Below are 26,878 nucleotides of genomic sequence, written 5' to 3'. Positions count from 1 at the left end.
CCATCAGCCATCAGCCATCAGCCATCAGCCATCAGCCATCAGCCATCAGCCATCAGCCATCAGCCATCAGCCATCAGCCATCAGCCATCAGCCATCAGCCATCAGCCATCAGCCATCAGCCATCAGCCATCAGCCATCAGCCATCAGCCATCAGCCATCAGCCATCAGCCATCAGCCATCAGCCATCAGCCATCAGCCATCAGCCATCAGCCATCAGCCATCAGCCATCAGCCATCAGCCATCAGCCATCAGCCATCAGCCATCAGCCATCAGCCATCAGCCATCAGCCATCAGCCATCAGCCATCAGCCATCAGCCATCAGCCATCAGCCATCAGCCATCAGCCATCAGCCATCAGCCATCAGCCATCAGCCATCAGCCATCAGCCATCAGCCATCAGCCATCAGCCATCAGCCATCAGCCATCAGCCATCAGCCATCAGCCATCAGCCATCAGCCATCAGCCATCAGCCATCAGCCATCAGCCATCAGCCATCAGCCATCAGCCATCAGCCATCAGCCATCAGCCATCAGCCATCAGCCATCAGCCATCAGCCATCAGCCATCAGCCATCAGCCATCAGCCATCAGCCATCAGCCATCAGCCATCAGCCATCAGCCATCAGCCATCAGCCATCAGCCATCAGCCATCAGCCATCAGCCATCAGCCATCAGCCATCAGCCATCAGCCATCAGCCATCAGCCATCAGCCATCAGCCATCAGCCATCAGCCATCAGCCATCAGCCATCAGCCATCAGCCATCAGCCATCAGCCATCAGCCATCAGCCATCAGCCATCAGCCATCAGCCATCAGCCATCAGCCATCAGCCATCAGCCATCAGCCATCAGCCATCAGCCATCAGCCATCAGCCATCAGCCATCAGCCATCAGCCATCAGCCATCAGCCATCAGCCATCAGCCATCAGCCATCAGCCATCAGCCATCAGCCATCAGCCATCAGCCATCAGCCATCAGCCATCAGCCATCAGCCATCAGCCATCAGCCATCAGCCATCAGCCATCAGCCATCAGCCATCAGCCATCAGCCATCAGCCATCAGCCATCAGCCATCAGCCATCAGCCATCAGCCATCAGCCATCAGCCATCAGCCATCAGCCATCAGCCATCAGCCATCAGCCATCAGCCATCAGCCATCAGCCATCAGCCATCAGCCATCAGCCATCAGCCATCAGCCATCAGCCATCAGCCATCAGCCATCAGCCATCAGCCATCAGCCATCAGCCATCAGCCATCAGCCATCAGCCATCAGCCATCAGCCATCAGCCATCAGCCATCAGCCATCAGCCATCAGCCATCAGCCATCAGCCATCAGCCATCAGCCATCAGCCATCAGCCATCAGCCATCAGCCATCAGCCATCAGCCATCAGCCATCAGCCATCAGCCATCAGCCATCAGCCATCAGCCATCAGCCATCAGCCATCAGCCATCAGCCATCAGCCATCAGCCATCAGCCATCAGCCATCAGCCATCAGCCATCAGCCATCAGCCATCAGCCATCAGCCATCAGCCATCAGCCATCAGCCATCAGCCATCAGCCATCAGCCATCAGCCATCAGCCATCAGCCATCAGCCATCAGCCATCAGCCATCAGCCATCAGCCCGACCCTGCCTTCCAGCCAGGGCGGGTGCCGTGCCGCGATGGAGGGGTTGCCATGCCCGAACCCCCGACCCTGCCTTCCAGCCAGGGCGGGTGCCGTGCCCGGCGATGGAGGGGTTGCCATGCCCGAACCCCGACCCTGCCTTCCAGCCAGGGCGGGTGCCGTGCCCGGCGATGGAGGGGTTGCCATGCCCGAACCCCCGACCTGCCTTCCAGCCAGGGCGGGTGCCGTGCCCGGCGATGGAGGGGTTGCCATGCCCGAACCCCCGACCCTGCCTTCCAGCCAGGGCGGGTGCCGTGCCCGGCGATGGAGGGTTGCCATGCCCGAACCCCCGACCCTGCCTTCCAGCCAGGCGGGTGCCGTGCCCGGCGATGGAGGGGTTGCCATGCCCGAACCCCCGACCCTGCCTTCCAGCCAGGGCGGGTGCCGTGCCCGGCGATGGAGGGGTTGCCATGCCCGAACCCCCGACCCTGCCTTCCAGCCAGGGCGGGTGCCGTGCCCGGCGATGGAGGGGTTGCCATGCCCGAACCCCCGACCCTGCCTTCCAGCCAGGGCGGGTGCCGTGCCCGGCGATGGAGGGGTTGCCATGCCCGAACCCCCGACCCTGCCTTCCAGCCAGGGCGGGTGCCGTGCCCGGCGATGGAGGGGTTGCCATGCCCGAACCCCCGACCCTGCCTTCCAGCCAGGGCGGGTGCCGTGCCCGGCGATGGAGGGGTTGCCATGCCCGAACCCCCGACCCTGCCTTCCAGCCAGGGCGGGTGCCGTGCCCGGCGATGGAGGGGTTGCCATGCCCGAACCCCCGACCCTGCCTTCCAGCCAGGGCGGGTGCCGTGCCCGGCGATGGAGGGTTGCCATGCCCGAACCCCCGACCCTGCCTTCCAGCCAGGCGGGTGCCGTGCCCGGCGATGGAGGGGTTGCCATGCCCGAACCCCCGACCCTGCCTTAACGCTGCCCATGCCATTACCGTCTGCCAGTGGAAGTATTTCGATTTTTTTCCTAAATTTACACCTTTTAGAACAATACATCAGCCTTTCTTAAGGTTCTCTAACCTAAGCGTACTTTCTGATATGTATTGTCCTCTTGGCATGGTCTCGAGATTCATGTTTATCTGGCGTTAGAGATGAAACAGACGTAGCATCGTCCTGAAGCTATCAATGGTCGGAAAGGAGTGTGAAATTCTTTGGACATTGACTGGTTGTATTGACTGTCCAGATGCTGTTTTCATCTTTTAAGAGAGGAAAACACGTGGTAACGTTAGGCCGACCCACCCACCCCGCCTTTTCATGCCGATTTGCTGTGTGGAGAGGCTGGGCCTTCAGGAACGGGTGGGGTGAGCGGTGCGTGTGCGTCGTTTGTGTATTACAGTTAAAAACCAGTGTTGCTGTGACTGTCATCCCTTGCACAATCATTGCAAATGATCGATTAGATATCGAAAATAGAAAAAAAAAATTATGATTAAAGACATCATTGTATCTGGTGTAAACGCTACTTCTTCTTTTAATAAAAAAGCTCCAGCATGGAAACGGAAAGACGAGAAGACTAAATGAACATAAAAAGTCACCTCGCTCATTCTTTAACTTTCCTGTGTGATATATTTGTGTTGTAAAAGTTACATCAGGATGCATCTTGTTAAAGATAACAAAAACAGACTCATTAAAATAAACAATTTAAAACAGTGAGAGACTACTAGTTTTTTCTTCTTTTTATAGATTTAATTCTTTATATCTGTATTTAGAAAAACTCTGATTGTGGATTACGTGACTGCCGAAGCCTAGACCCGCCAAGACCATAAACCAAAGACAGCTTGTATTTTCAACGACAACATACTTGTAGGATACTATCAAGTATTCTGTAATGAAACTGTAAGGTATTGCACAATTTAATAGTTTTTAATCACACTTTGTCTCGCGCGGCCCGCTCTCTATTGGAATGTTTGAAAGCAGCACCTGGACTACAGTGATTTACACCTGTACAACTCCTGTGTGTATTGTTATCGTCAGGAAGAAGAATCCTCGTCGTTAATAAGTTTCTTTACAAATCGATTGGCATTGTCTCCTGACTTTCCGTTCGACTGCTAAATGTTTGGGCACGTGTGCTAGGGAATGTCCTACCCGAGGCAGAGCACGACAAACATTTATTGGTAATATGTAAGCCTGCCTAAATTTATGTTTTAAATTTTCTGTTAAAAAAAGAGAACTGAGCTTAACGTGCAATATTTTTGTTTCTAAATGGTTCAATTTTGGAGAGAGAAGGGGGCGTAGTGTTTGTCTTTAGCCAAAGGCGCAGCCCTGATCAGATCAAAAGAATTCAGCGATTACTAACACTATGGTTGTGCTCCTGGAAACAGTCGGGAGCTTTTGATCATCTGTGATTAACATCCGACAGGTAATCCTCCCCCTCCCCCTCATGATCTCACTTCACGCGGGACCCTTGCTGACTCATCCTCCTGCTGATCGCGGTGGGGGTCAAACCCCGAGTTAGGCACTGTGCAGGGGATATGTTGTTGCTGAATAATGATAAAGATGGTGGTGGGGTAGACTTGCTGCCCACGCGCACCATTTTCACTATACTGTTGTAAGTCTTGCGGGATCGCAGTAGAGGACTAAAGAATTAAAGGGAGGCTACTTTTATAAAACTCTCATGGTTATGATCTTAGATTACCTCCCTTAATATGCACGCCGTCAGTAACTTGTTCGGTTGTGGCTATAATTTATTTGTGTTTTTTCGTGAGGCGCAATTGACCAGGAAACCTTGGTTGTCATAAATAGTAGATCCATAAACTGGACAGGTGGTTCTCAGCCATTTAAAAAAAATCTAAAAATTTATCTGGTTGCAGTCAGTCCACTTTGGGTCATTGGTGTATGTGACTGAATCTTTCACAACTAACAATATTGTTTGTGCTTCCTATTGTGCAATGTAGCGACCAGTTTTCTATATTTTATTTTATGCTAATAATGTATTGCAAATAGTGAGTCCTTTCTCACTTGAATGTTTTGCTTTGATAGAATCAATCAACAAAGAGAAAAAAGTATATGTAAAAGTAAAAGTCCCGGAAAGAAGTATGACTTATAGCTAATGAGCAAATCCATGGAAAGGCATCCCGTGTCCTCAATATTCCTCATGACCTTCTCGTATGGTAGTGTCACTTTACTGATTTGTGATATCACAGGGTTGTCCATGGGACATATTTTTCTATCCCATCCCATCCCGTCCCATGGCAATTTATGCCTGTCCCATCCCGTCCCATCCCACGGGATGTTTCCCATGGGATTCCCATGGTATTAACAATCCTATGGACAACACTGAAAACCACTTTTCGGCTTTTGTTCTATAATTCCTGCTACTTCACATACAATAGATGATTCAGAGGAAAGATTTAAATCCTTGATGAATGAAATAACAGTAAATTTATTTTGCAATATCAAGTATCGACTACCATGGGAAATACAAATGTGTGCTGTCCCATCCCATCCCATCCCATGGGACGTTTCCCATGGGAATCCCATGGGATTCCCATTCCTATGGACAACACTGTGATATCAGTAAGTAAAATCAATGGTCACCGGAACTTTTTCTTATTCCATACACTTAGTTCACCTGGCCGTGCTGATCATGTACTTTACTTTCTATGGGTACCCCATGGTACGAAATCGCCACGAGGTGGAAGCACTTTTCTACTAAATAAACCAACCAACCAACGATGATCATGTAGACATTATAGGTGACGTAATGCAGTGTACTTACTATAATTAAGCTGTTATAATCTTTTATTTATAGATTTATCCCAATCATTTATAAAACTTAGACAAAGACTAAAAGAAAAAGACACATTAGAAAGAATCAAAAGCGAGAAGAAATAAAACATCTTTCACAGGAACAATACATAAATTTCAAAATAAAACAACGATAAAATTATAATTTACTTTAATAAACTTTAACTTCCATACATGCAGACAGACTAGTTACAGTTACTCGACCAGTTGCTTCAAACATATTTTCTGAACCTCTCAAAAGGTCACGCCCGCGGCTTGGCAGTGGGAGTGTATGCATTTGTCCGGAACAGCCTACGCACACAAACGACTTGGACGATGGAAGCCACGATGATGACAACACACTGTGCTATGGACCAGTGCTGAACGTAGCTGTTGTTGTTCCAGATGAGGTACCAGTCCCTCACCACGCTGAAACGTGTCTGAGACTGTGATTTCTTCATTTCTTGGACAGACATCTCGACTATACTCAGCGACCTCTGAAACGTGACCCCCCAAAAATGTACACCAAGTGAGCGATAAAGTATGTTAAGTACACAAAATGTATTCTAAATATATGTTAAACGTACACTAAATAACACCAATCATACGCTAAAATAAAGAAAACTTCCTACACTTAATTTACCATGAAATGGGAAAAATCCACCTTGAGAAATCAATGATCTAAGCCCTTTACAGACATCCTTTGCATAATGATTTTCATCAGTATCGCCACTGTAGACACACACATATAAACTTATGTATATAAGTTTGTTGCAAGCGATCGTCTGCTCCAGATACCCACCGTAAAATTTTCTGCGATACCATGAATCTCTCCGATCTCTTGTACGTATCGTGTCCAGTCGCTCATAACGAACGATACGATATATAGGTAGACCAGCTTTCCTGCGAAGCGGCTGAAGGAGTTGTCAACGCACACAGCGAAAGTATCTGAGAAAAGAATATTTTTTTATTGTTATAATTTTCATAGTATTTTCTTCAACACTTCGTAAAGAAAGCTAACAAACACAAGCTTTACATTTCTTGATGCATTCATTCTCCTTTCGCCGTTATAAAACTCTCTCTCAGCACACATTTACTGAAGAGTAGGCTTACACAAGTAGGATTATTTTTATGAAACGACATGCAATAATAATAATAATAATAATAATAATAATAATAAAGTTAATTTATAGAGCTCTTTATCCCACCGTCAAAGCGCTTGAAAACTATAAACCCATTAATTAATAATAGGACATACACGGACGCTCGCAAGAGAATATGAACAAGTTATGTCTATAGAATGCCAGGATGAAAGATATGTAGTTTGTATAGGTAGATCACTCGGATGTGACGTTCCAACAGCCAGAAGAAGAAAATTCTAGTGGTACGATTCGATACTTCTGTCGGGTTCCAAATTGTTTCCAGATTTACTTGAGTGACAAAAGAAAGATAATTCCTACTGAACTAATTGTAGCAAACGTGCAGGTTGTTTCCCTTACTGACACTCCGAGGTATTTTCTCCCATTTGCTTTTAAAAATATGTTGGGGGTAGGAAGGGAGGATGAAGCTAGCACCTTTCTCGTTTCGTTACTTAGCCAGCGGGTCAAGGTTCAAGACTCCCTGGTCACGTGCCAAGACAGCGAAGATTGTGGCTCGCAGGTTCGGATCTCAATAAGGAACAAACAATAAATCTCTAGAAGTGGCATTATGCTTACTGAGCTGTCTTATCTCGCTGTGATATTGCAAGCCTTACTTTCTGATGGCGTAAAACACTCACAATCCAACCTACCAAACTAACAGATGCGAAAACGAACCTTCTCTGGGTATATCGACTTCAATGACACCGCTTTGTTTCCAGTAATGAGCGTTGATGATGTTCCAATGGGAGTCTCTGACGATCACATCAACATTCCGGTCACCTCCTCTCAAAACCTGCACACCACAATTAAAAAAAAGAGAGGATAAACATCAAAGCAAACATCAAACACTTCTCTTTCTTTTACTTTGAATAGAACTCATTTGAAATAAATGTGTGGAGAAGACTGTTCCTTGGGAAGCTTTAGCCAAGTTGACATGAGTTTACGTTCTTGGAGTACGGGACACCAAGATATTCTCGAACTGCATGAAGGTGTGGACAGCAAAATATCGTGAGTCAGACCGGCTGTAAGGGTCAGTACCTTTGACCTGCTGAATGCGCGCTCGGCCACAAGATAAACTCCGCCATCAGCAGCTAAGGCATGCAAAGACGAGCCAGGCTAAATAGTTGGTTGCAAGGCATGCATGTTGAAGGTGCTGCAGTGGGGAGGGTCGTATAGGTCCTGGCTACAACCTGGGGGTATATCTAATCTAGATATGGTAGAAAAAGAGCGGGGAATGCTGATAAAGGCGCGGCTGTAAATCGTGTTAACAAGCAGCCCTCTACAACATATATACAACTGTATATATGCTATATACTAGCAGACTTTCTACAACACGCACAGATACTATATACATGCAGACTTTCTACAACAGGTACACATACTGCTCACATGAAAAATAAAATAAAAATAAAAAATACAGCATTTTAATATTTGTTCTAGACGTTTCCTGCTACGTTATCTTTCAAAGTATACGAACTACTCAATCTGGGTTTAGGGAGAAATGTTCAAAAACTTTAGCTTGAAAGAGTCAGTGAATGATAAAGTCTTAAAAATGAATATATATAATATTGGTTGTTTACTCCCCTCTCTCTGTGTGTGTGTGTGCGCGCTCGCGTGTCTGCGTGTGCCTGACGGTGCAAGCGTGCAAGAAGACTCCCTATTTAAAGGTCTAGTAGTAACACTTGTTTCTAATGACTGGGTAAAGGTCAGTACACGATAATGTTTCCCCACATCTGGGCTAATAGTCCTCGTTAGTTCTTTCCACACAACATCATGCAGCGAAAGAGGACAAAATGTTGCCGTCACCTTTGTACAGATACGCCTAGTTAGTATACACAACGCAGCTCTCCCATTGGCTGGGGCCACAATATAAACCCGCGTACAATTATGACGTCTGTGTCGTTGACTTATATATACTTACTATACTTGATGATGCTTGTAACGTGTATTAAAAGAACGAAAGTGGGTTTTGAAACTGTAATATCTTCCCTGAGCTTTACCGGCTCTTTGGAGAAAACAAAAATATTCACCACATTGCATTTTTAACACCATTCTGATTTCCCCAATTTTGTCTTATCCCACGGTAAGATTTCGCGACAGTAATAGAATAAACAACCAACTTGATTGAACACTTTCTCAAAATAGCACAGCCCTCTAGACACGAAAGTCTGTAGCCAACGGTCTGTGACCAAGTGCGCTTTCTTGCCTTTCCTCCTCCGCCGCAACCTCCGATGTCAGCATTGCAGTCACGATCATAGTGTACTTGATTCTTCTCTGTACACACGAACTTATCTCTGGAGAGCAAGGTTAGGTTAACTATCCGAGGTTTTCTACGGGCAGTCAAATTTCCTACTTTTTATCATCCCTTCGTCAATATTGCAAAATCCCAATTTTGTTAGAAACACGTTCTTGTCGTTGTAGATAACTGGTTTCTTCAGTCATTTCTTTTCTGCAATTGATACGCTGATTGTTAGGGAAGGGGTCAGTATTCCTTGATGTGTACTGCACTCAGGTGATGTATTATTCGCAGCACCGATGTATGTATGAAATACAAAAATGCCAGTTCGTGATTAGCAGCTCAAGCAAACTTTCTTACATACCGTCTCAGGTAAGAGTGTGTACATAAGGCAGAAAAATAAAAACGTGCGCAGCTGCCTTTGAAGTGGCCCACAGGCTAGTGAATGTTGCAGTCCTCGGCTGAGATGCTTGTTCTCTTCTTTTTGTGGATAATGTTGGTCTCGCGCAAACACAGCGCCTTGCAGGTACACGAGAAAAAACACACATACACATGCACACATTTCAGTGTCAGCAGAATGGGAGGAAGAAAAGAGCAGGGGAGAGCACGTGTTCCATCTTTGCTGACACACCTCTGTGCCCATACGTTTCCTTCAGGTACACATGGCAACCAACCTAGTACAACCTCTTAGTGCCCCCTCCCTTTCCCCTCGACCACCATCTGCACGATGAACCATGACACAATTAACTGTCCTTGTGTGCATTACAAAAAAAAAAAAAAAAAGAAGAAGCATATAAACCTTTCAAATTCTTCAAAAAACAGTTATCAGTGGGCTCACCTCAAAGGACACGTGTAGCTTGGCCCCTATAGCAGCTCTCTGAAAGAAGCAATCTTCTTTTCCAGCCGGAATCTCAACTTTGAACTCGTGCTGCACCCCTGGGAGGCCATCGAAGTCGAAGTCTTCATTTTCCTCCCCTAAAACCTTTTCTCCGCCCAGCAGCACAAAGTTACTGGAGAGCAGCAGCAAACACAGCAAGCTGCAGCCGGTGGGTGAGACAGGGGCAGCCATGGCGCACAGCGTGAGAACGGGCGACATGACGTGCACATATGGCAGATAATGTATTCCGCGCGACACCAACAGGTGGAAAACTGTCCACGTTTCAACCTGGCGGCGGCGAAGTCGGTCCTAGGCAGGGAGACAGGCTCGTTGCATGGCGAGGAAGGGCTGGGGGTCCGTTACACTCTCGTTTATTCTGTCAACCCTTGATTCGGCTGTGTTTTTGTTTACTTCGTGGCTGGCGCTCTTTTTTTTAGGGGCGTCGTTTGAATCACTTTGTTTATTTTAAAGGACTGAAGGGCAGATGGTGGAAGATTTGATACTTTGTACACATAGCTGTTTGGAACTAGGTTGTTTTTTTTTAGATGGCCAGTTAGTTTCTTTTTTGTCATCAATTTGTCAATATTTTGACTTAAGCATTGGAACTGCATGGGACTACAAAAGAAAGCTCATGAAAGCTCATAGAAATGCATAATTGACAGGATCGAGTCCCAGTTCTTTCTCCCCCCTCTCTCTTTCTTATTTTGTGTAATAACAAATTAATGTATATTGTAACTATATTTATGTCTTATTTCAGTGCACTCTATTTATTTATTTTATACTTGATTGTCCCACCCACTCTCCAAAAATTGGTTATGAGCACGATCCTACCGAATAAAAGAAATTGTCATCGGTTCTTTTTTTGTTTATGTTTTTTGTTTGTTTGTTTGTTGTTTGTTTGTTTGTGTGTGTGTGAATTATATTATTATAAGTAACAGAGACCTATTTCTACAGACCTGTATCGGATATCCCTATATTTCTTTAGTTTACTCTTCCATTCCATCTTTCCATCCTCATACCACGTGATCAGCCCCCCCCCAACAACCACCACCACCACTACCACCCCACAGTCGTAGGTCCCCAGCATTCACACGATTCGTTGGACTGAACATCGCCCCCTGCCTGGGGACAAGACTGCCTGACCGCCCGCATTTCGTCATCGTGTGTGTGACCCCTGCCGACTGACCTCAGCGGCCACAGGGCGGGTTGTCTCCTCTGCCAGTTATCTCTGCAAGGGACATCGTCGACACGATCAATAAAGCGATCGTCTATCTGCCTGTCAAGAGGTGAGACAACTGAATGTGTGGGACTCCTGACTTGTCACTGATGCCGTGTGTAATGGTTTCTCGAGGTTCATTTGCATGCACAGCAGGTGTCGCGTCGCATCGTAAAACGATGCATGGTTCAGCAAAAATGTTTGCTTGTTCAACTACATCAATAAAAGGTGCGGTAGTCTCCTGGATTGGTAATCTTCCAACCGTAATAAAATCGTTACAACCCGGTACATATGTAATTTCTCTCTAATTGCATGGCTGACATTACAGAAATGGCTCTGACCTGACAACCTGTTGTGAAATGGTCGACCTTCCCCACCACCATCTCTCTCTCTCAATCCCAAGGCAAGAAAATGGACTTATCACATAAACACATGTACAAACATATATTCACAGCGCTTGCACGCACAAACACATCTAACTAAAACATTGATCGTCGGCATTTACCCATAAGCGGTTGCTAGTTTCAAATCATTTTCACAGCACAGTGCTAAATGTCAAAAAAGCAGTTTACCGAAACCAACCCCAATAGATTACGTTGGCATAATGTCATGCGAGAGTCATATTTTTAAAATGTTCATTCTTGAACATTAATATATTTTGCTGTTTTAAAGAGAGAAAATTATGATGCATATATATGTACATTTGTATACATTATGTATCTATGAAATTATTTGCTTACATTGGAGACATAAGAAAGAGAAGGATAAACGTTTTCGACGTGCGTCAGTTCTGATATCGGACACCCCAAATATATTAATATGGCTTTGCCTGGATTGCAAACACGAAATAAGAGATTTCAACATTACTTTGACAGCGGATCGCCAAAGGTATGTGCATGGCAAGCTGTAGCATAAACACTCGCTCCAGCCTGCGAAAACGACATAAAAATAATTAAATAGTTTCTCTGGAGTATTTTCCTGCCGGCAGCACAGTCAGTGTGCTTTGACATAAATAATCAGCTTCACAAACACATACACACACACGCACGCGCACACACACACACACATTTTCATTATAATAATAAGATTTGATTCAGCGGTTGCCATATCAGGAGGTTGATCAGAGTGTCTCATTTATTGACTGGTGCAAGAAAGCCTTTTGTGTATGGCGGTCACAGCTGACATCAAAACGCTATTTACTTTGCACAGCTGACAGACCTGTTCATAATTAAACTTTGTGCCAGTGAAGGGAGCTTTTACTTGTCTCACACTTCCTGATGTCATGAACACTGATGTTTTAAGTGGTGCAATATGGTGTGTTAGTTTGGTAATATTAACACAGGAATATGCTCGTTTAGTTGTCTTAAAACCGTAAATTGCCCGTTTGGAAATCCTAAGACTGCGAAATGCATATCTGGTAATTTTAGAACGCATTATGTCCGTTTGATGGCTTTAAGATAGCAATGTGATCATCTGACAGTCTTTACATCTATTATATCTATATATTCATATATTCGGCTGGTAATCTAAAGACAGCAACACGCACGCTGGATAATATGAAGATTGTAATTCAATGTTATGCGGGTTTAATATTATCCATTTCCGTATGGTAATAGTTGGCTTGTGTGATTCACTGTGTCTAGAGATAATTCCTCAGAAAAGTGCAAACAAGAACGGAAAATGAGTTGAAATAAGTTTCGGGTTCATGTGAGACTTGACGCATGACCTAATCAAAAGAGTTTAAGGCCATGGAAATCAGAAATCGGAAACTGCAAAAATCACGTGTCTTGCCTCAAAGACCACATCGCCATCGAATAAAATTCCCCATAATCTACTTCTTGGCCGACAAGTGTGAGAGCATCGCGGTCAAAGGGAAGTAACTGACATTCGGTGAACTGTCAACTGTTTCAGGATTATCGAACTTGCAAAGAGTGGGTTTTCTTATCGTCGTTTTCGCATGATGATGCGTGGTGATGGTGATGAGACGTATGTATTAGGGGATTATTATTATTATTATTATTATTATTATTATTATTATTATTATTATTATTATTATTATTATTATTATTATTATTATTATTATTATTATTAAAGCATTGGTGATCTCCACAGAATGAAGCGGAAAAAAAAAGAAGAAAAAGACAAGAGCAATGTCTCAGTTCCTCACCAACAAGCTGTAAGGGCTAGCAAAACTTACTCTTACTTATTATCTCTTGCTCTGTTTAGGGGAGATCATTGGAAGCAGCATTGAATTGTCATGGATGTTTGCTGGTGGATGCAAGCAGTCTTTGATAGGCTTCGGTAAGATATTTATGTTTCCTGTTAGCTAGCTGAAAGAAGACATGGTTAGTTATATAGATTTACAAGTAATAATTAAGATATTTTTTTCTAATTTAATAAATTCCGATTTCGTTATACTGATGAATGTATAGTTTGTTCAGAGGGGCCATCCGACAACCGGTAGAAACGCTTGTTTAGTCAACCAATCTGACTATATAGCTTACATGTTATAGTATGAACGATTTCGGATAATTATGTATGTGACTTCACCCCAATTTATGTGTTTGACCTTTTCCAGTTTTAACGAGGGTTATTCGCTTTACATGTACAGTATCTAAACAACCTCTGTGCTTCCTACACATTTCTATCAAGTCAAACTACTGAGATAAACCAATTTTAATCAGTAATTTTTTTTAATTAAATCCGCTCCACTGTAACTCTACGATTGATCTACTCTTGTGTGTGTAACGCTGTCACGTTTATTTATATTATTATAAACTTGCCCCCGGGCTCACGTTCGCTCTTGCTTCAGTTTGGAATCAATTTGGAAATGTATGGCTCCCCCTCTCACGGTAGACTGTAAATTACATCAATATTCGAAGGCGTGGACTATTTGTGCCTCAGTCATGCTAGCAATGTCTAAATAGAATCAAATAATTTTCTGACTATATCTTAATCGCATCTAAAAACGAAAAGGTCCATAAATGGATCTTTGTATAGTGTTTGATTACCGAGACCAAGGAGTATGCTGTAACCAAGACCGCTTGCAAGAAGCTAGCAGCCCCATTCCAACTACATGGGGAATGTATGACAGAGTCTGACCGTTTCACCTACCTTGGCAGCATAGCCAGCAAAGACGGTGGTGCAGATGAAAATGTAAGAAACAGAATAAATAAAGCCAGGCTTATATTCCCCACCCTGCGACCTATCTGGAACTTCAAGGCACACGAGATCTGCATCTTCAACGCAAATGTAAAGTCAGTCCTTCCATATGGATCTGAGACATGGCGGGTGACAAACACCATCACCAACAAGACTCAGACATTGGTCAACAGATGTCTGCGCCACATCCTCAACATCAGATGGCCCGAGAAGATCTGCTATTTCCGCATCCTAAACTATCTCCAGCTTATCAGAATGCTCCCTATCCTATTTGTTATTTGTGTCATCTAGCAACACTACAATGCCTGTGTGTCCATGCTGTCCACAACTGAAGCTCTTTAAACATTCTTTGTAAACTTTCCCCTCACAACGATAACAGGTGTGTAGAGGTCACATCATATGATTCTTAATCTTTAAGACTCTGACGTTCTTTGTCACTTTGTGCGTCATGTTGTGACGTAATACACGGTGTGTGACAAAAAAATTTGGTCTCCAAGGATGTCTGTGCGTCATGTTGTGATGTAATATAAGGTGGGTTGCGTCAAACAGTCACATGACTTCATATGGCTGCACGTATAAACATAAATACAAACTTTCTCAAAAAAACAAAAAACAAAACAAAACAAAAACAAAACAAAAACAAACAAACAAAATGGAATACCAAACATTTGAGTCGCGAAATGTGAGTCATCATCAACCTGCTATTATCAACTTTGTCGTCGTCGTAATCATGCAACGAGATTTATGAAGTGCTGCTGTAAATCTTCAAACCCTTTTCACCTGCTATTCACCGACAAGGGGAAGGGAGATGATGCCGCTATCTGGGTGTTTCGTGCACTTTCAAGCGAGTACACCCCACTCCTACCCCAACTACCCCGAACTACCTCTTACTCCGCTGACGTCAGAACCTGCTGTGTTAACCATCTACCCCGGGTACGGCCATTATCAAAAACCTGCTGTGAAATATCGCATGGATCACAGACTTACATAGAGGTCTGTAGTATGGATAATGAGAGTTAAGCCCCATTAATTGTGTACCCTTATCCTGTAGGTTTGTTCGCTGTATAGATAATAGCGGCATTCATTCGCTTGTCCTCGGCCTGGCTGGTCGCTTTATGTCCCGCAGACGACCGTTTGACCAGTCATCTGACCACAGTCCATTGTTATTACCTCGCACTGCTCATTGTACCTCGCCTCACCCTCCACCGGGGCAGAAACTGGAGCGCAAACATCCCAGTCTGCTCGGTAACTTACAACAGCTTTCTCCAACTGGCGTCGTCAGATCGCAACCTTTTTATCTCAAATCATTTGCTTTGTTGTCACCCTGACGCGAAGTCGGGACTGTGGAGCCTATCGTGGTGTGTGCCGTGAAGCGCGTGAGGCTCGCCACATACGGGTGAGATACGGCAAAGTGCGAGGTGGTTGTATCAGCTACAAGGAGACTGTGGTCCTGTGCTTGACAATGACAGGCTGCACCATCGAGCAGTGGGAGCAAAAACTCCTCGCCGTTGTTGGGCAAGTGGCGCACCTGTAGAGCCAGGTGGGTGACTGTTGTGTCTTAGCACGATGAGTAATCTGCACGTACATAAATTATTTTCTTCGGTGTGCTGGCTTGTTGTTTGAAGTGGGTAGGTGGAAGAGGTATAGGGGTTGGCTTGCCAGTGGTCATACTCCGCTACGGGGGTCATAAATTATGCATGATTTAATTGTCATAGATCTGACAACAGTTTTGTTCTTTGTGAACAGGGAGAAGGAGGTTTCGTGTGTGCAAAGCCCCGTGAAGTGTACACGTGATACGATTATAATTGTTCTGATTAATTCCTCTACATCAAATTTTGCTTTGCTATCAAAGGGCTCTCCCTAGCTCTCTCTCTCTCTACCTTCCTCGCTTTGTATATCTAGTATGTGTAAGAGTTAACAAAATGTTTGATAATATGCACAATATAAGTGTCTAACTTCTATTTATTCTGTCGTAACGTGTTGGCATGCATGCAAGAGTGTGTGCTGTACGCATGATACGAACGTGTACGCCGTGTGTGTGTGCGTGAACGTGGGAGGGAAACTAAACTCATACAAGCGTTACATTCGTTTTCTTTTCTGTTCATTGTCGATAACAGGAGGTAAGTCTAAAGTTTCAGTGTGTACCACACGTTGTTCCGTCTCCTGTCCCCCACCAACCCACCTCGTCTGATCTCTTCCTTGTTCACAATGTGATGATAAGGCACTCATGGGATACCCCGGAGTCTCGTTCACTGATAAGTTGTCAATGTAAAAGGGAATAAATGTGTCAGCTTTGGTCTGAACTTGAAATAAGATTGTAAGAGCATGGTTCCATGGCACGACGCCAAGACCGTTGTTTTAAATGCTTACATAACTTTGCAAGAAGTAACTCTTTGTAGAGAAAGATAGAGTCTGTCGTTGTGGTACGTTTGTAACTCTTTTTTTGAATTATCTTGAACATTCGTTTAATTTTCCTGGTCAGACTTCCTCGTGCTTTTACTTTCGCCATACTGTATATGTCCTTTGTATGGCTCAAGCTTTACTTCCATGTCCCCCAGGTTTCCTCCTTCATGTGTTTAACCACGAACTTGTATTAAGGGACTGCTTGCAGACGATTTTTTCCAGTTCACTACTAGAACGAGGCTGGTGTATACAAAGCTTCCGGTTTAGTCCCATTCATTGCTTAGGCTCGCCGAGACTAACAGAGAAGAGGTTAATCGTTGGTCTCGGCAGTCCACCCATACACGTCCGTGGTTTAACGAACTTCCACTCAACGAATCTCCTTTTTCCCCATCCCTTCTCCACCTGTTTATTAAAGCGCTCGTCACTAATGCACTGAGGATATTCTGTCCGACAAATCTCGTCTCAGGTGCACGGGTCTTTATTAAAACCTATTTAGACAGGCTGTTTGGCCATGACAGAGTTTTAGCTGGGGGTTATAAACACTAATTCCTCACTTTCTTCTTCCTTGTTCTTTCTCTGTCCCCTCCCTTCCTCCAACCCTTCTCCCACTTACCAATGTCCGTTCTGCTACTAAACCTGTCACAGAAAGACAACGACCTCTAAATTGCAGATGTTATTGCAAGTACATACTCGATCAGTTATTTTGATGGTACGACTGTGGTCCAGCTAGACCTGTTTATGGCCAGGTCAGAAAGTTTTGTAGACTTCAAACAAGAAGTTTTGAAGACTTTAAAAATTCTTCATCTAATTGTTCACCTTCATTCGCATCCACTACCCGCCCCATCCCCGGACATTTTGATTGTTATCCCACGAACTGCCGAGACAATCTCCATATCTTCTTGTGTCCAGCTCAGAACCTGCGAGATTCCTAAATATTTTTGCATCCCAAAGGAAGAACTTTTTATATAAATTCACACATAAAATACACTAAATAAATGCAGAAGATGTTTTTTAAAAGAAAAAACACTGTGGGAAATTTGAGCAAACAGAGCAGTGAGTAAACTTTGGTTACAAGTTAAGGTTGTTTTAAAGTAAGACCACTGTCAACTTAAATTTTCCGAACAGTCTGGAGGCGGCGCATGAATCAATCTGTACACAGCCGGCACCTGGAATTGCTCCGTGTTTGTGTATTTGATGATCAATACCATCAATACCTATGTCTCTTGAATTGCAACAATCTCGTTGTCATTTGCTTTTACCACACTCACGTCTAGTTTGCCACAAGTGTCGCAAGCTGTGAAGCTGAGGATATTTGAATGTTTATTTTACAAAAAATAAGAAATATGATGCTGATCACTATCCCTTTCGGTTTTGTATTGGATGATATATAACGTATATAAAGATTTAAACTTTATCTAACATAATTCTTGGGCTACTCACAACTTTGATTTCAAGAAGCATCAAATTAGCCAAAGAAACTGAAAATAATGTTTCTGGAAACAATTCTTTTAGTTTATCAATTTGTTCATCTTATCCTGCTTTTATAAATAAGAAGATAGATTGAAATATCAAAAGAATGGAAGGAAAGAATATATATATATAAATATAGAAAAAATGAAAAAAAAAACAAAGTAAAGGAAGGTTTTGCTGTTTTTTGTATTAGTCATGATGCCCGACATAACATTCATTATTTATCTGAACGAGACAAATGTTCTGCAAAATAACTGTAGACGACATTATTATACAAATCTTCCAAATCCCTCTAACTTTCAAAAATTAGTTTAAAAAAAATAACAGAAAATAATTACTCATTCAAATGTGTTAATCAGTCGAAATATTTATGAGACAGGTGTTTTGAACTCCGTTCTACAGAATTAAAAAACGGTGAAGCCACACTTGAACACTCCATGTAACTTAGAGGATGCTGGCTGGGTTGCTGGGGCAGACTATGTCGTCGAGCTATGTCCACACCTACGTGGTGGCAGCTGTTTGTTATCGACTTCCCTTCCTTCCCTACTCTATTTCCTTTGTAGCTCGTGCCTACCTACCTTGCCTAAACGCAATGTGTCGCTGACTTTTTCATCTAACTCCATTGATCCGGCCCCAGGGCCACCACTTGCTGTCGTCTGCGTCCTGTCCTTACTTCTCTGTCGGTTGTGGCAATAGCCTCGACCGAATTGAACGATATTTTGCTGCGATTGCGACAACGATGAGATGGGTGTCCTTCCTCGGATTGTTTCCCGCATCTTTCTTTTACGAGAGAGAAGCAGGCATGTCCCGACGACTGGATCTGTTCTTTCGATGAAATAAACTGGTGGATATAAGAAGCCAGGAGCTGATAAAAGTCAGCAAACACAGACCGTGCTGAGCAGAAGGAGGTCGGTCTTTGCTGGCTGGGTGTCTTCAAGAAAAACCTCGTAAGCCGATCAGCACTGTTTGAAGTCCGAAAGGCGAGTTGATTAAATCCTAAAAAGTGATTTGAAGAATCAAGACAGTGTGTTCGAGGCGTGGTCGAGTGGTCACAAGAGGGTTTTTCTTGTGGCTCTGGGTGTATTTTTGGCCTCGTGGGCCAGGGACAAGCCATTACCGGACATCATCGGTATCAACATGGTGAGACGTTTTTGGCTCATTATGAGGATAGTTCTATCCTTTTGCTATGTTTCCTCCCCACCTCTCTCTCTCTCTCATTCCTTCCTTTTTTATTTTATTTGTTAGTTTTGATCGGTTGATCGTTTGCTAGGTTGGTCGACCTGTTAGTCGTTCGTTCATTCGAACATACATTCATTCTTGTCCTCCTTCATTCGATCCTTTCTTTAATTCCTTTTTTCCTCCGTTCTTTCCCTCTTTGTTCCACTCCTTGTCAATCCCGCACTCTTGCGGATACATGCAAATATAATCGTTGAACCAATTTTCTTTGTGTGTGCGTGTGTGCGCGCGCGCACTTGTGTGTATGAGCTTGTGTATTTGTTAGAGTAGATTTTTATTTGTATCCACTCGTGTGTGTGTGTTTACGAGCTCAGTTCTCAATCCTAAACTGTGTTCACATCTGTGCTTGTGTTCCTGTCTATGTGTATGAGAAGCTTGTGCAACATCCTGATCAGGGACGTAAGGACATAAGGAGATAAACTTCTTCCTTGCCCGCTGAGGCCGGTCTGATGGACGGCTGCAAGAAGGAAACGTCCGCGCCATCAATCGGATTAGCAACACTAAGTGCGTAGAGGAAGAATTGCTCATGACATTATAGTATCAAGCAACATGTCACCGAACAATCACAAGGCAAATCCCTGTTCACACCACCGAGCCTACAAATTGTCGCTTTTTCGAACTAAGAAGTGTGGGTTTAGGTCAAAATTAAGCAAACATTTTCAAGTCAGACCGACTAATTCGCCATGCGTGAAAAGTCTTTGTGAAGTATTAAACACTTCTCTTAAGACTGCTTTCCTGCTAATCTTAAAGTAAGATCTGGTTCAGTCAGTGCACCTAGGGACGTAAAGAACATGAGGAAATGAGATCTTTATAAACGTTTGCGGGGCCAAGACTTAAGAACCTTGGCAGAGCTCAAGGGCACTTATGTTATTGATGAACTATTGGTGGACGAAAAATTATTTAAACAGAAGAGACATCAGAGAACGTTTATCTTAAAATTGAGGGGTAGATTCAACGTATTAGTAAGTAATTGCACACTGTTGAAGACTGACTTCAAGAAATGTATTAGAAAGAGAAGATCTATGTAAGTTTAGAACTATTTTCTCGGAGATAGAAAACCAAAGAAAAGAAAGAAAACACATTGACAACGTGTATTAAAGTATGAGGCAATTTTCTGGTTAGTAGAGTAGTTCTGTCTGGTTTTTCTTCTGTTTCTGCTATCGTCTTAGTCCTAAGGATTGCTTTCTCCCTTCAATCACTATTCCTTGACATTCAAGCGCTCTTCTGGAATATAATTCTAAAACATTTCATAATTTTCTTTGTGATTGTTCGATGGCGCTCAAGAAGGCATCTTCTTTCGCACATTTCAACAAAAGCTGTCGTGGTCTCAGCTTTCTCAACGTTTAGTAGCACAGAAGTTCTATAAACTCTTCTCTCTCTCTCTCTCTCTCTCTCTCTCTTTATTTATTTACTTTCCTTGAATTGGAGTTTTTAAAAGTCTTTTTTGTATTTATTTATTGTCATGCTTCACAAACGTCAAAGAGTAAGGTTATGATAAGGCAACGCACAAACTACCTCAATACTTCTTTTAAAAAAATTAAACAAATGGTGCTGATTATGCTGTCTTTTTTATTCTTTGTTATATTTTTATATGTTTGGATCTTTTGCTTTTCTTTCTAAAGACCTCACATTCGGAACAAAGACTTTATTTTCCCCTCATCCTTGTCACTTCAACTGAAAGCTCTTTTATCACATTTTAAAAATATTTTTAAGGAAACAGTTTCTCTTGTTGTGTCTCACAATAGGATAGAGGCGTGCAAACACTTCAACTGCTTGTAAGTGCGCATAAAATTTCGTCCATGGCCACAAACTTCAAGTCAAAAGTGAACCTCTTTATTTTTCTGAATGCACACTGCACACTGCATTTGCAGGTAGAGGCCAGTGAGACCCGGGGTGGGTAGAGGGTATGGAAGGAGGTGCTTCCACAGCTGTATAGCTTAAAGTGCCATTGTGGTTAGATAGAGAAGACATTCTTCTGTTACCCGCAATACAGCTTTGTGGTGTCGCAATATAATTTATTTTCACTCTGCACTTTACTGCTTTGGGACTGTTGAGAGGGAGGATTCGAGGCCGGTTGCCGAGAAAAAGATAAGTAGGAAGTTAAGGCTTAACACTGTTGTCTTTATCACCGAGGACAAACTCCCTCCTTATATTACGATGTATGTTTTCTCAAACATAAAAAGAGTATTTACATTGAAATAACAAACTAAAACGTCAAGGTTCGATAAACTTAAAGCAGTAGAATAATTACAACGGTATGTGGTTAGTGGTTCAATGTATCTCGAATTCCCTTTCTGCCGTCTTTTACCTTCCATGATACATCAGATGAACATTCACTGATGGGTATTCAATGAAACCTTAACAGTCATTGACTCGAGGACTTTCTGCTAGGAAGTAAAGAGAAGGAACTACCAGACCTTGCGTTTCCTGTCACTAATAAAATAGCCAAACAGCTTGACTACTAAATGACTACAAATGAAATAAAGACCACATAGCCTAGTGGTCACACGCTACAGCGACCGAGGCCGGCAACCATCTACTTCTAAACCACGTGACGCGATTTACATACGTATTTCTATCACTTCCTTCCACCACAGGTGCAGATCACGTCCAAACCGTTAGCACTCTCCTTTCCGCTACGAAAGTAAACATTTGCATTATTATCACTGTCCTTTCCGACACTGTGGTGCAGGACCACCAAGAGTCGTTGGACCTGTCGGAGCCCTCGCCAGCCATCATGGAGCAGTTTATGGTGAGCAAGGCCAGGGAGCTGTTCCAGCTTTGCGACACGGAGGAGAAGGGCTTCATCACCAAGCGTGACATGCAGCGGCTGAAAAACGACCTGCCCGTGTCACCCGAGCAGCTGGAGATTGTCTTTGACTCTCTGGACGTGGACAAAAACGGCTACCTCACCCTGGAGGAGTTTATAGAAGGATTCGGTATTATTATTATTATTATTATTATTATTATTATTATTATTATTATTATTATTATTATTATTATTATTATTATTATTAGTCATCGTTGATGTTCTTGCTGTTGTAGTTTTGCTGTCACTGTATCATCATCCTCTCCTCCTCCTTTTCCTCCATCTCCTCCTACTGCTCCTCCTCCTCATCATCATCGTCATCATCTGTACTATTTTACTTTTACAGCTTTCTACGTTATTTGGGAAGCATGACACATTCATTCATTGCAGCCTTGAAGGTTTGGCAATTATGTGTTCCGACACCGGGTTATTTTTTTTCATTGAACTGAGCCAGGTGAACAAACTTTCTAGCTGTCAGGTGGCTAAAAACACTCAGCGGCAATGATTAATGAAAGAAGAAAGAACTCTGTTAAGTTGCATCTACACATACAAATATATTATGAAGTATTTGTAACTATTAATATATTTAATATAATAAATATCGGATATTTAATTGCTGGAATGATCTAAACTGGTTTAATTTAAATTTAAAAAAAAAACGTTCGCCTGGGAGAAGCGAAGTCATTAAATTGCAGTGCTTTGCCATCGAGTCCTTCTCCTCAATAACATGCCAACAGCTGTCAGTGAAAGCCTGTGTGTACACATCTACACAGTTAGCAGATGGTGCCTTTCACAGGGTAGAGGTAGGGTAGAAAGGGGGATAGGAGGTAGTCCTGCTTGTTATGCATCGTGTTAGTCGGACAGCTGCAGGTATTGTTATCACAACCGCAGCTCTGGTCCGTTCGGAGTGTCCCATTACAGCTTGTTTGTTGTCTTCTTTGTGTGGACCTCATTACTTCTGCTTGAGGGGTTTTGAAACTTGGACTGCGTTGAATAAGCTAATTAAGGACCTGTTTACAGACTTTCCAAAAAATTTAATCATGCTCTGGAATTTGCGATAAAAATGGGAAACAAAATGGAGGCAATTAAGTGATTCCGTAACGCCCCTTTCTCGGTTAGATTCATGACTGGACGCCTTGTGCTTCTTCTTTCTGGACAATTAAATACGTGAAATGAGTGTTCATCATAAAGGTATGTTTTAAAAGAACCTGTCTTTGCCTTTGAGAAACTATAGACACCTCAGAACAGCAGAGAACAACTGTTTATGTTTATAGGTATATCTGAAACACTAACCTGGATTGGAGATTTACTATTTTCCTTTGACATGACAGATATTTGCAAACGTTACATTTTTCAACCGGTGGTTCAGCTCCCCAGAAAAAAGACATGTAGCTGTCAAAAAGAATTAAGATTTGCACAGTAACTATCTACTACCAGGTCCGTTGTGAAGAAGGCGGATTGTCGGATTAGACTCCAATTTCTGCTGCAATTACTTCCAACCTTTTTCTTGTCCTTGCGTTAATTGAATGTGACCAGTGCTGGATTTGTAGGAAAACCATTGGTGAATGAGATTTTGGCTGTAATGCTTTTCTTGTGCAGCCTTTTTTGTTGAGATAAACTGTGCCGCAAAATAGTTTGAAACTCATTCTTCCTAGCAACTATGGCAAGAGATAATTACAGTGCAATCACAAATCTCTCCGACAATCTTTCCTAGACCTGTCCTTTTTTTGATAGTTGGACCACCGGTCAAAACATTTCATGCATGTAAATACCTAACTTCTCAAAAGGGAACAAAGCTAATTACAGAAAGAAAGTGCTCGAGAGTTTATATAGCAGGTATAGTCTCTTGTCACAATACTGTTTGAACGACAAGAGACAAGAGACAGAGAAACCGGCGATGAGGGGCGAGGAAGGAAAGAGGGTGAGAGATAAAATACCTTTGTCATTACAAGCAAGGCAAAAAGAGACCAGAGACCCTCATCTGTATATCTTGTACATCAATCGATGATAAATGAATGCAAATTGAATCTGTATTGCCCCCTTGTTGTATTTGATGTGTTGAACAAGAATGTGCACACAATCCCTCATGCCCACAGGCAGCTTCGTTGGGGTCAAGCAGAGAATATCGTCGAGGGAGGAAAACGACGAAGAAGACAGTGAAGTCACAGACCTCTTCGAGGGCAAGGCCGGCGACCAAGAGGACGAGGGCAAACTCTTCGACCACCTGCTGATTCAGATCGACGCCAGAGGAGTTTTCCAGGAGTGAGTGGAGTTGCGTATTCTTGTGGTAATGGAAGAACGTTTTCATGTCAGTGAGATATACAGGTAGTCCTCGACTTACGACGGGGATCCGTTCTTAACGCGGCGTCGTAAACCGAATTTCGACGTAAGTCGGATCATACGTTCATACAGTACTGTACCATAATAACAGTACAGTACTGCAAACACGTAGCCTATCCATACACCTATCCTAACACAGTACTCTATATAATTATCAATCAACATAAGTACAGTACAGTATTGTGCAGTACAGTACGCTTTGTTATCACTGTCGCTTTTATCGGAGCAGATCGTTTCACATGTTCAAGGATATGCGATCTTTATCCTTGATAATCGAAGTGACAGTCGAACGACTAAGTCCTAATAACCTGCTAATTTCTGTTGCTGTTTCCCCCTTATCAGATTGCCTTATGATATGCACTTTCACCTCCATGGTGATGGCCTTCCTTTTCTATGATGCACTGACCTCGTAAGTCGGAATGAGCGTCGTAACCACGAAACGACGTAACTCGAGACCGTCCTAAACCGAGGACTACCTGTATATATATATATTTTTTTATCTTATCTTATCAGATGTGGCTTATATAGATCTCAAGAGTCAATAGTGTATGTCGATTTACAATTAACATTTAACTCAGTGAGGTCGTAAGCAGTGCCTGTCTCGAGACCCTGTGGATAGATAATTAACTCTGAGGTTGATTGTGTACTTTCATGCTGTCGTCAGACAAGAACAGACAACTTTTTTCTTCTTTTTTTATGCGTGGTTTGCCATCTGCCCATGCCAGAGTCTGTATCGTCCTTACATATTTTCTCAGCACCATATCTTACCAATTTCTTTTATCGTTAAATTGAAATCTCTTGTTTATGCCAGACGTTGGCTGATTGCCCTTAACGTGTCACAGTGGTGAAATGCAGGTTATGCAATGCACTTATATCACCGCATGTAATTTACCGATGTCAAATACTTTATTATCTGATTATAATACTTAATTACCTAATTATACCTACTGCTCGCCTTTCTGCCTGCAGGCATGTCTACTCCTCTGACACATCAATCTTCGCTCTTTTGTTAGTTTTTGGCCTTCCTTGAAAATCTTCACTGAGTACTAACTTATTTTTGTTTAACCTGCATCTGTTACTTTACTTTGTGTGTGTGTGTTGACAGTGAAGAGGTCATACGAGCCATGTGGAAGAAGCTCCACAGAGACGACCCAGACCTCGTCGGGGCATTCGAGGACTTTCTGGGTCGCACAGCCGGTGAAATCAAGAGGTCGCGAGGAGAGTTTGACACTTTGGAGGCCGCCCTGAAGAGGTGGCTATACATTCTTCAACTTCTGTATAACCACACTGCTGTATTACATGAATATTTCTATGCACGGCGTGACGTCCAATATATAATTCCTTAGAAAATTGCTCTCTCAATAATAATTGTATATCTCTCTTTTTCTTGCACGCGTGCGCTCACCCACCCGCACGCACACACGCACACATGAGCTCAACTGTGCGCAGACACATCCACACACATGTATGCATATTCACAGACTCAAGCAGACACACACGCACACACGTAACGATACAGGGTTATTTTACGTCGCGCAGCTGTTCACGGTTAAGTGGTTCGGAGCATTTTTTTTTTTTACGACAGCGCTTTGAAGCCCAAGGATCTATATTTTCCCCCTACAAGCCACATGTATTTATGTTGCACTGCTTTTCCTTCACGGTTGCACAGTATTGATTGCCATATCACAATCTTATGATAGTCGTACTTTTTTATTATATTAACAAAAATTCGTCAATATATGTGATTTCGCGTCTGGCGCATTATTGATCCCTGATTGTGCCCCAAACACAAACATCCATTTGACTGTTAAACCATGTCTATGATTGAAATACAACTTAATACTTATGTTTTCGTGTAGTTTGAACAAATCCTTTTGCTGTACATATTGTTCTGTCTGTATAAAATCTGTACAAACTGTAGTTAGCCGGTACGGCTCTAGCGACAGGGGTACAACGTGGGGTAAGCTTTCAGTTTGGCGCATGCGGTGTGCCCGTTAGACCAAACAGCGGTGTGAAAATATTGGTGCAAACATAGTTTAACGTCAGTGCAAAAAAATATATGCGGCAATTTACACTAACATTATGAATAATTTAGCGAACATTGGAGCATTAACCTTTCCGAACCTCAGCATGGCGCTGGCGCAGGTGACCTAGTTGATGACAACACACTTTCGACGAACGGAGAGTGTAGCCAGCAATTCAAGTTCGCCCCCGCATTGTTGATTTAGTGGGTAGATCCACGACCCTAACACAGACAGGCATACAACAAATGCTGAAGTTTTGGAAATAAGTAAAGAAAGTACAATTCAAGACAACTAAAAACACCCGTAATTCCACCTCTACATACGAGGTCAGGATGTCGTCGACAGTGAAAGTTTAGGAGACAGTGGAGTGTAGGTTCAGAAATATTCCTTGTCCGCAACACCCACGCCGGCAAAATGACTCAGTGACAAAGGTAGGTTCAGAAAGTGAATTAGCCACCGCATAGACTTGAATCCGATTTGTACAGAAACTGAAAAATCACCAGTCTAGTTCATGAGAAAAACTTTTAACAACAAAGTTTGTGAAGTTGTAAACATCATAAACTTCCTGCTTTGTTCATAGAATAATTTTTATGTAAC

At 43.0% G+C, this 26,878-nt stretch overlaps 2 protein-coding genes across 6 annotated transcripts in view; one reads left to right on the top strand and one right to left on the bottom strand.

Annotated features, from left to right (window-relative positions):
* Nucleotides 1-5,524: 5,524 nt before the first annotated feature.
* Nucleotides 5,525-10,016, bottom strand: LOC112558124 (transmembrane emp24 domain-containing protein 5-like). Its single transcript, XM_025228338.1, has 4 exons — nt 9,583-10,016; nt 7,184-7,301; nt 6,172-6,317; nt 5,525-5,866 (listed from the first exon to the last, which is right to left on the bottom strand). Exons 1-4 carry the CDS (start codon nt 9,838-9,840, stop codon nt 5,633-5,635), a joined length of 756 nt encoding a protein of 251 aa, XP_025084123.1. The 5' UTR covers nt 9,841-10,016; the 3' UTR covers nt 5,525-5,632.
* Nucleotides 10,017-13,065: 3,049 nt separating this feature from the next.
* The window catches only part of LOC112556426 (ras and EF-hand domain-containing protein homolog), a 30,121-nt gene continuing 16,308 nt past the window's right edge, over nt 13,066-26,878 (top strand). Inside the window, exons 1-4 of one of the 5 annotated variants that reach the window (XM_025225420.1) lie at nt 13,066-13,138; nt 21,801-22,047; nt 24,014-24,179; nt 25,363-25,509. In XM_025225420.1, coding sequence (XP_025081205.1) covers nt 21,846-22,047; nt 24,014-24,179; nt 25,363-25,509 — 515 coding nt within the window. In that variant the 5' untranslated portion in view covers nt 13,066-13,138; nt 21,801-21,845. Of the gene's footprint in view, nt 13,139-15,103; nt 15,540-18,491; nt 19,013-21,800; nt 22,048-22,820; nt 23,109-24,013; nt 24,180-25,362; nt 25,510-26,878 lie in introns of those variants that run through there. The other 4 variants (XM_025225419.1, XM_025225418.1, XM_025225421.1 and 1 more) reach the window with 4 other exon arrangements.

Source organism: Pomacea canaliculata, linkage group LG2, assembly GCF_003073045.1.
Source record: "Pomacea canaliculata isolate SZHN2017 linkage group LG2, ASM307304v1, whole genome shotgun sequence".
Classification (NCBI taxonomy): domain Eukaryota; kingdom Metazoa; phylum Mollusca; class Gastropoda; order Architaenioglossa; family Ampullariidae; genus Pomacea; species Pomacea canaliculata.
This window is presented reverse-complemented; position numbering and strand designations above follow the sequence as displayed.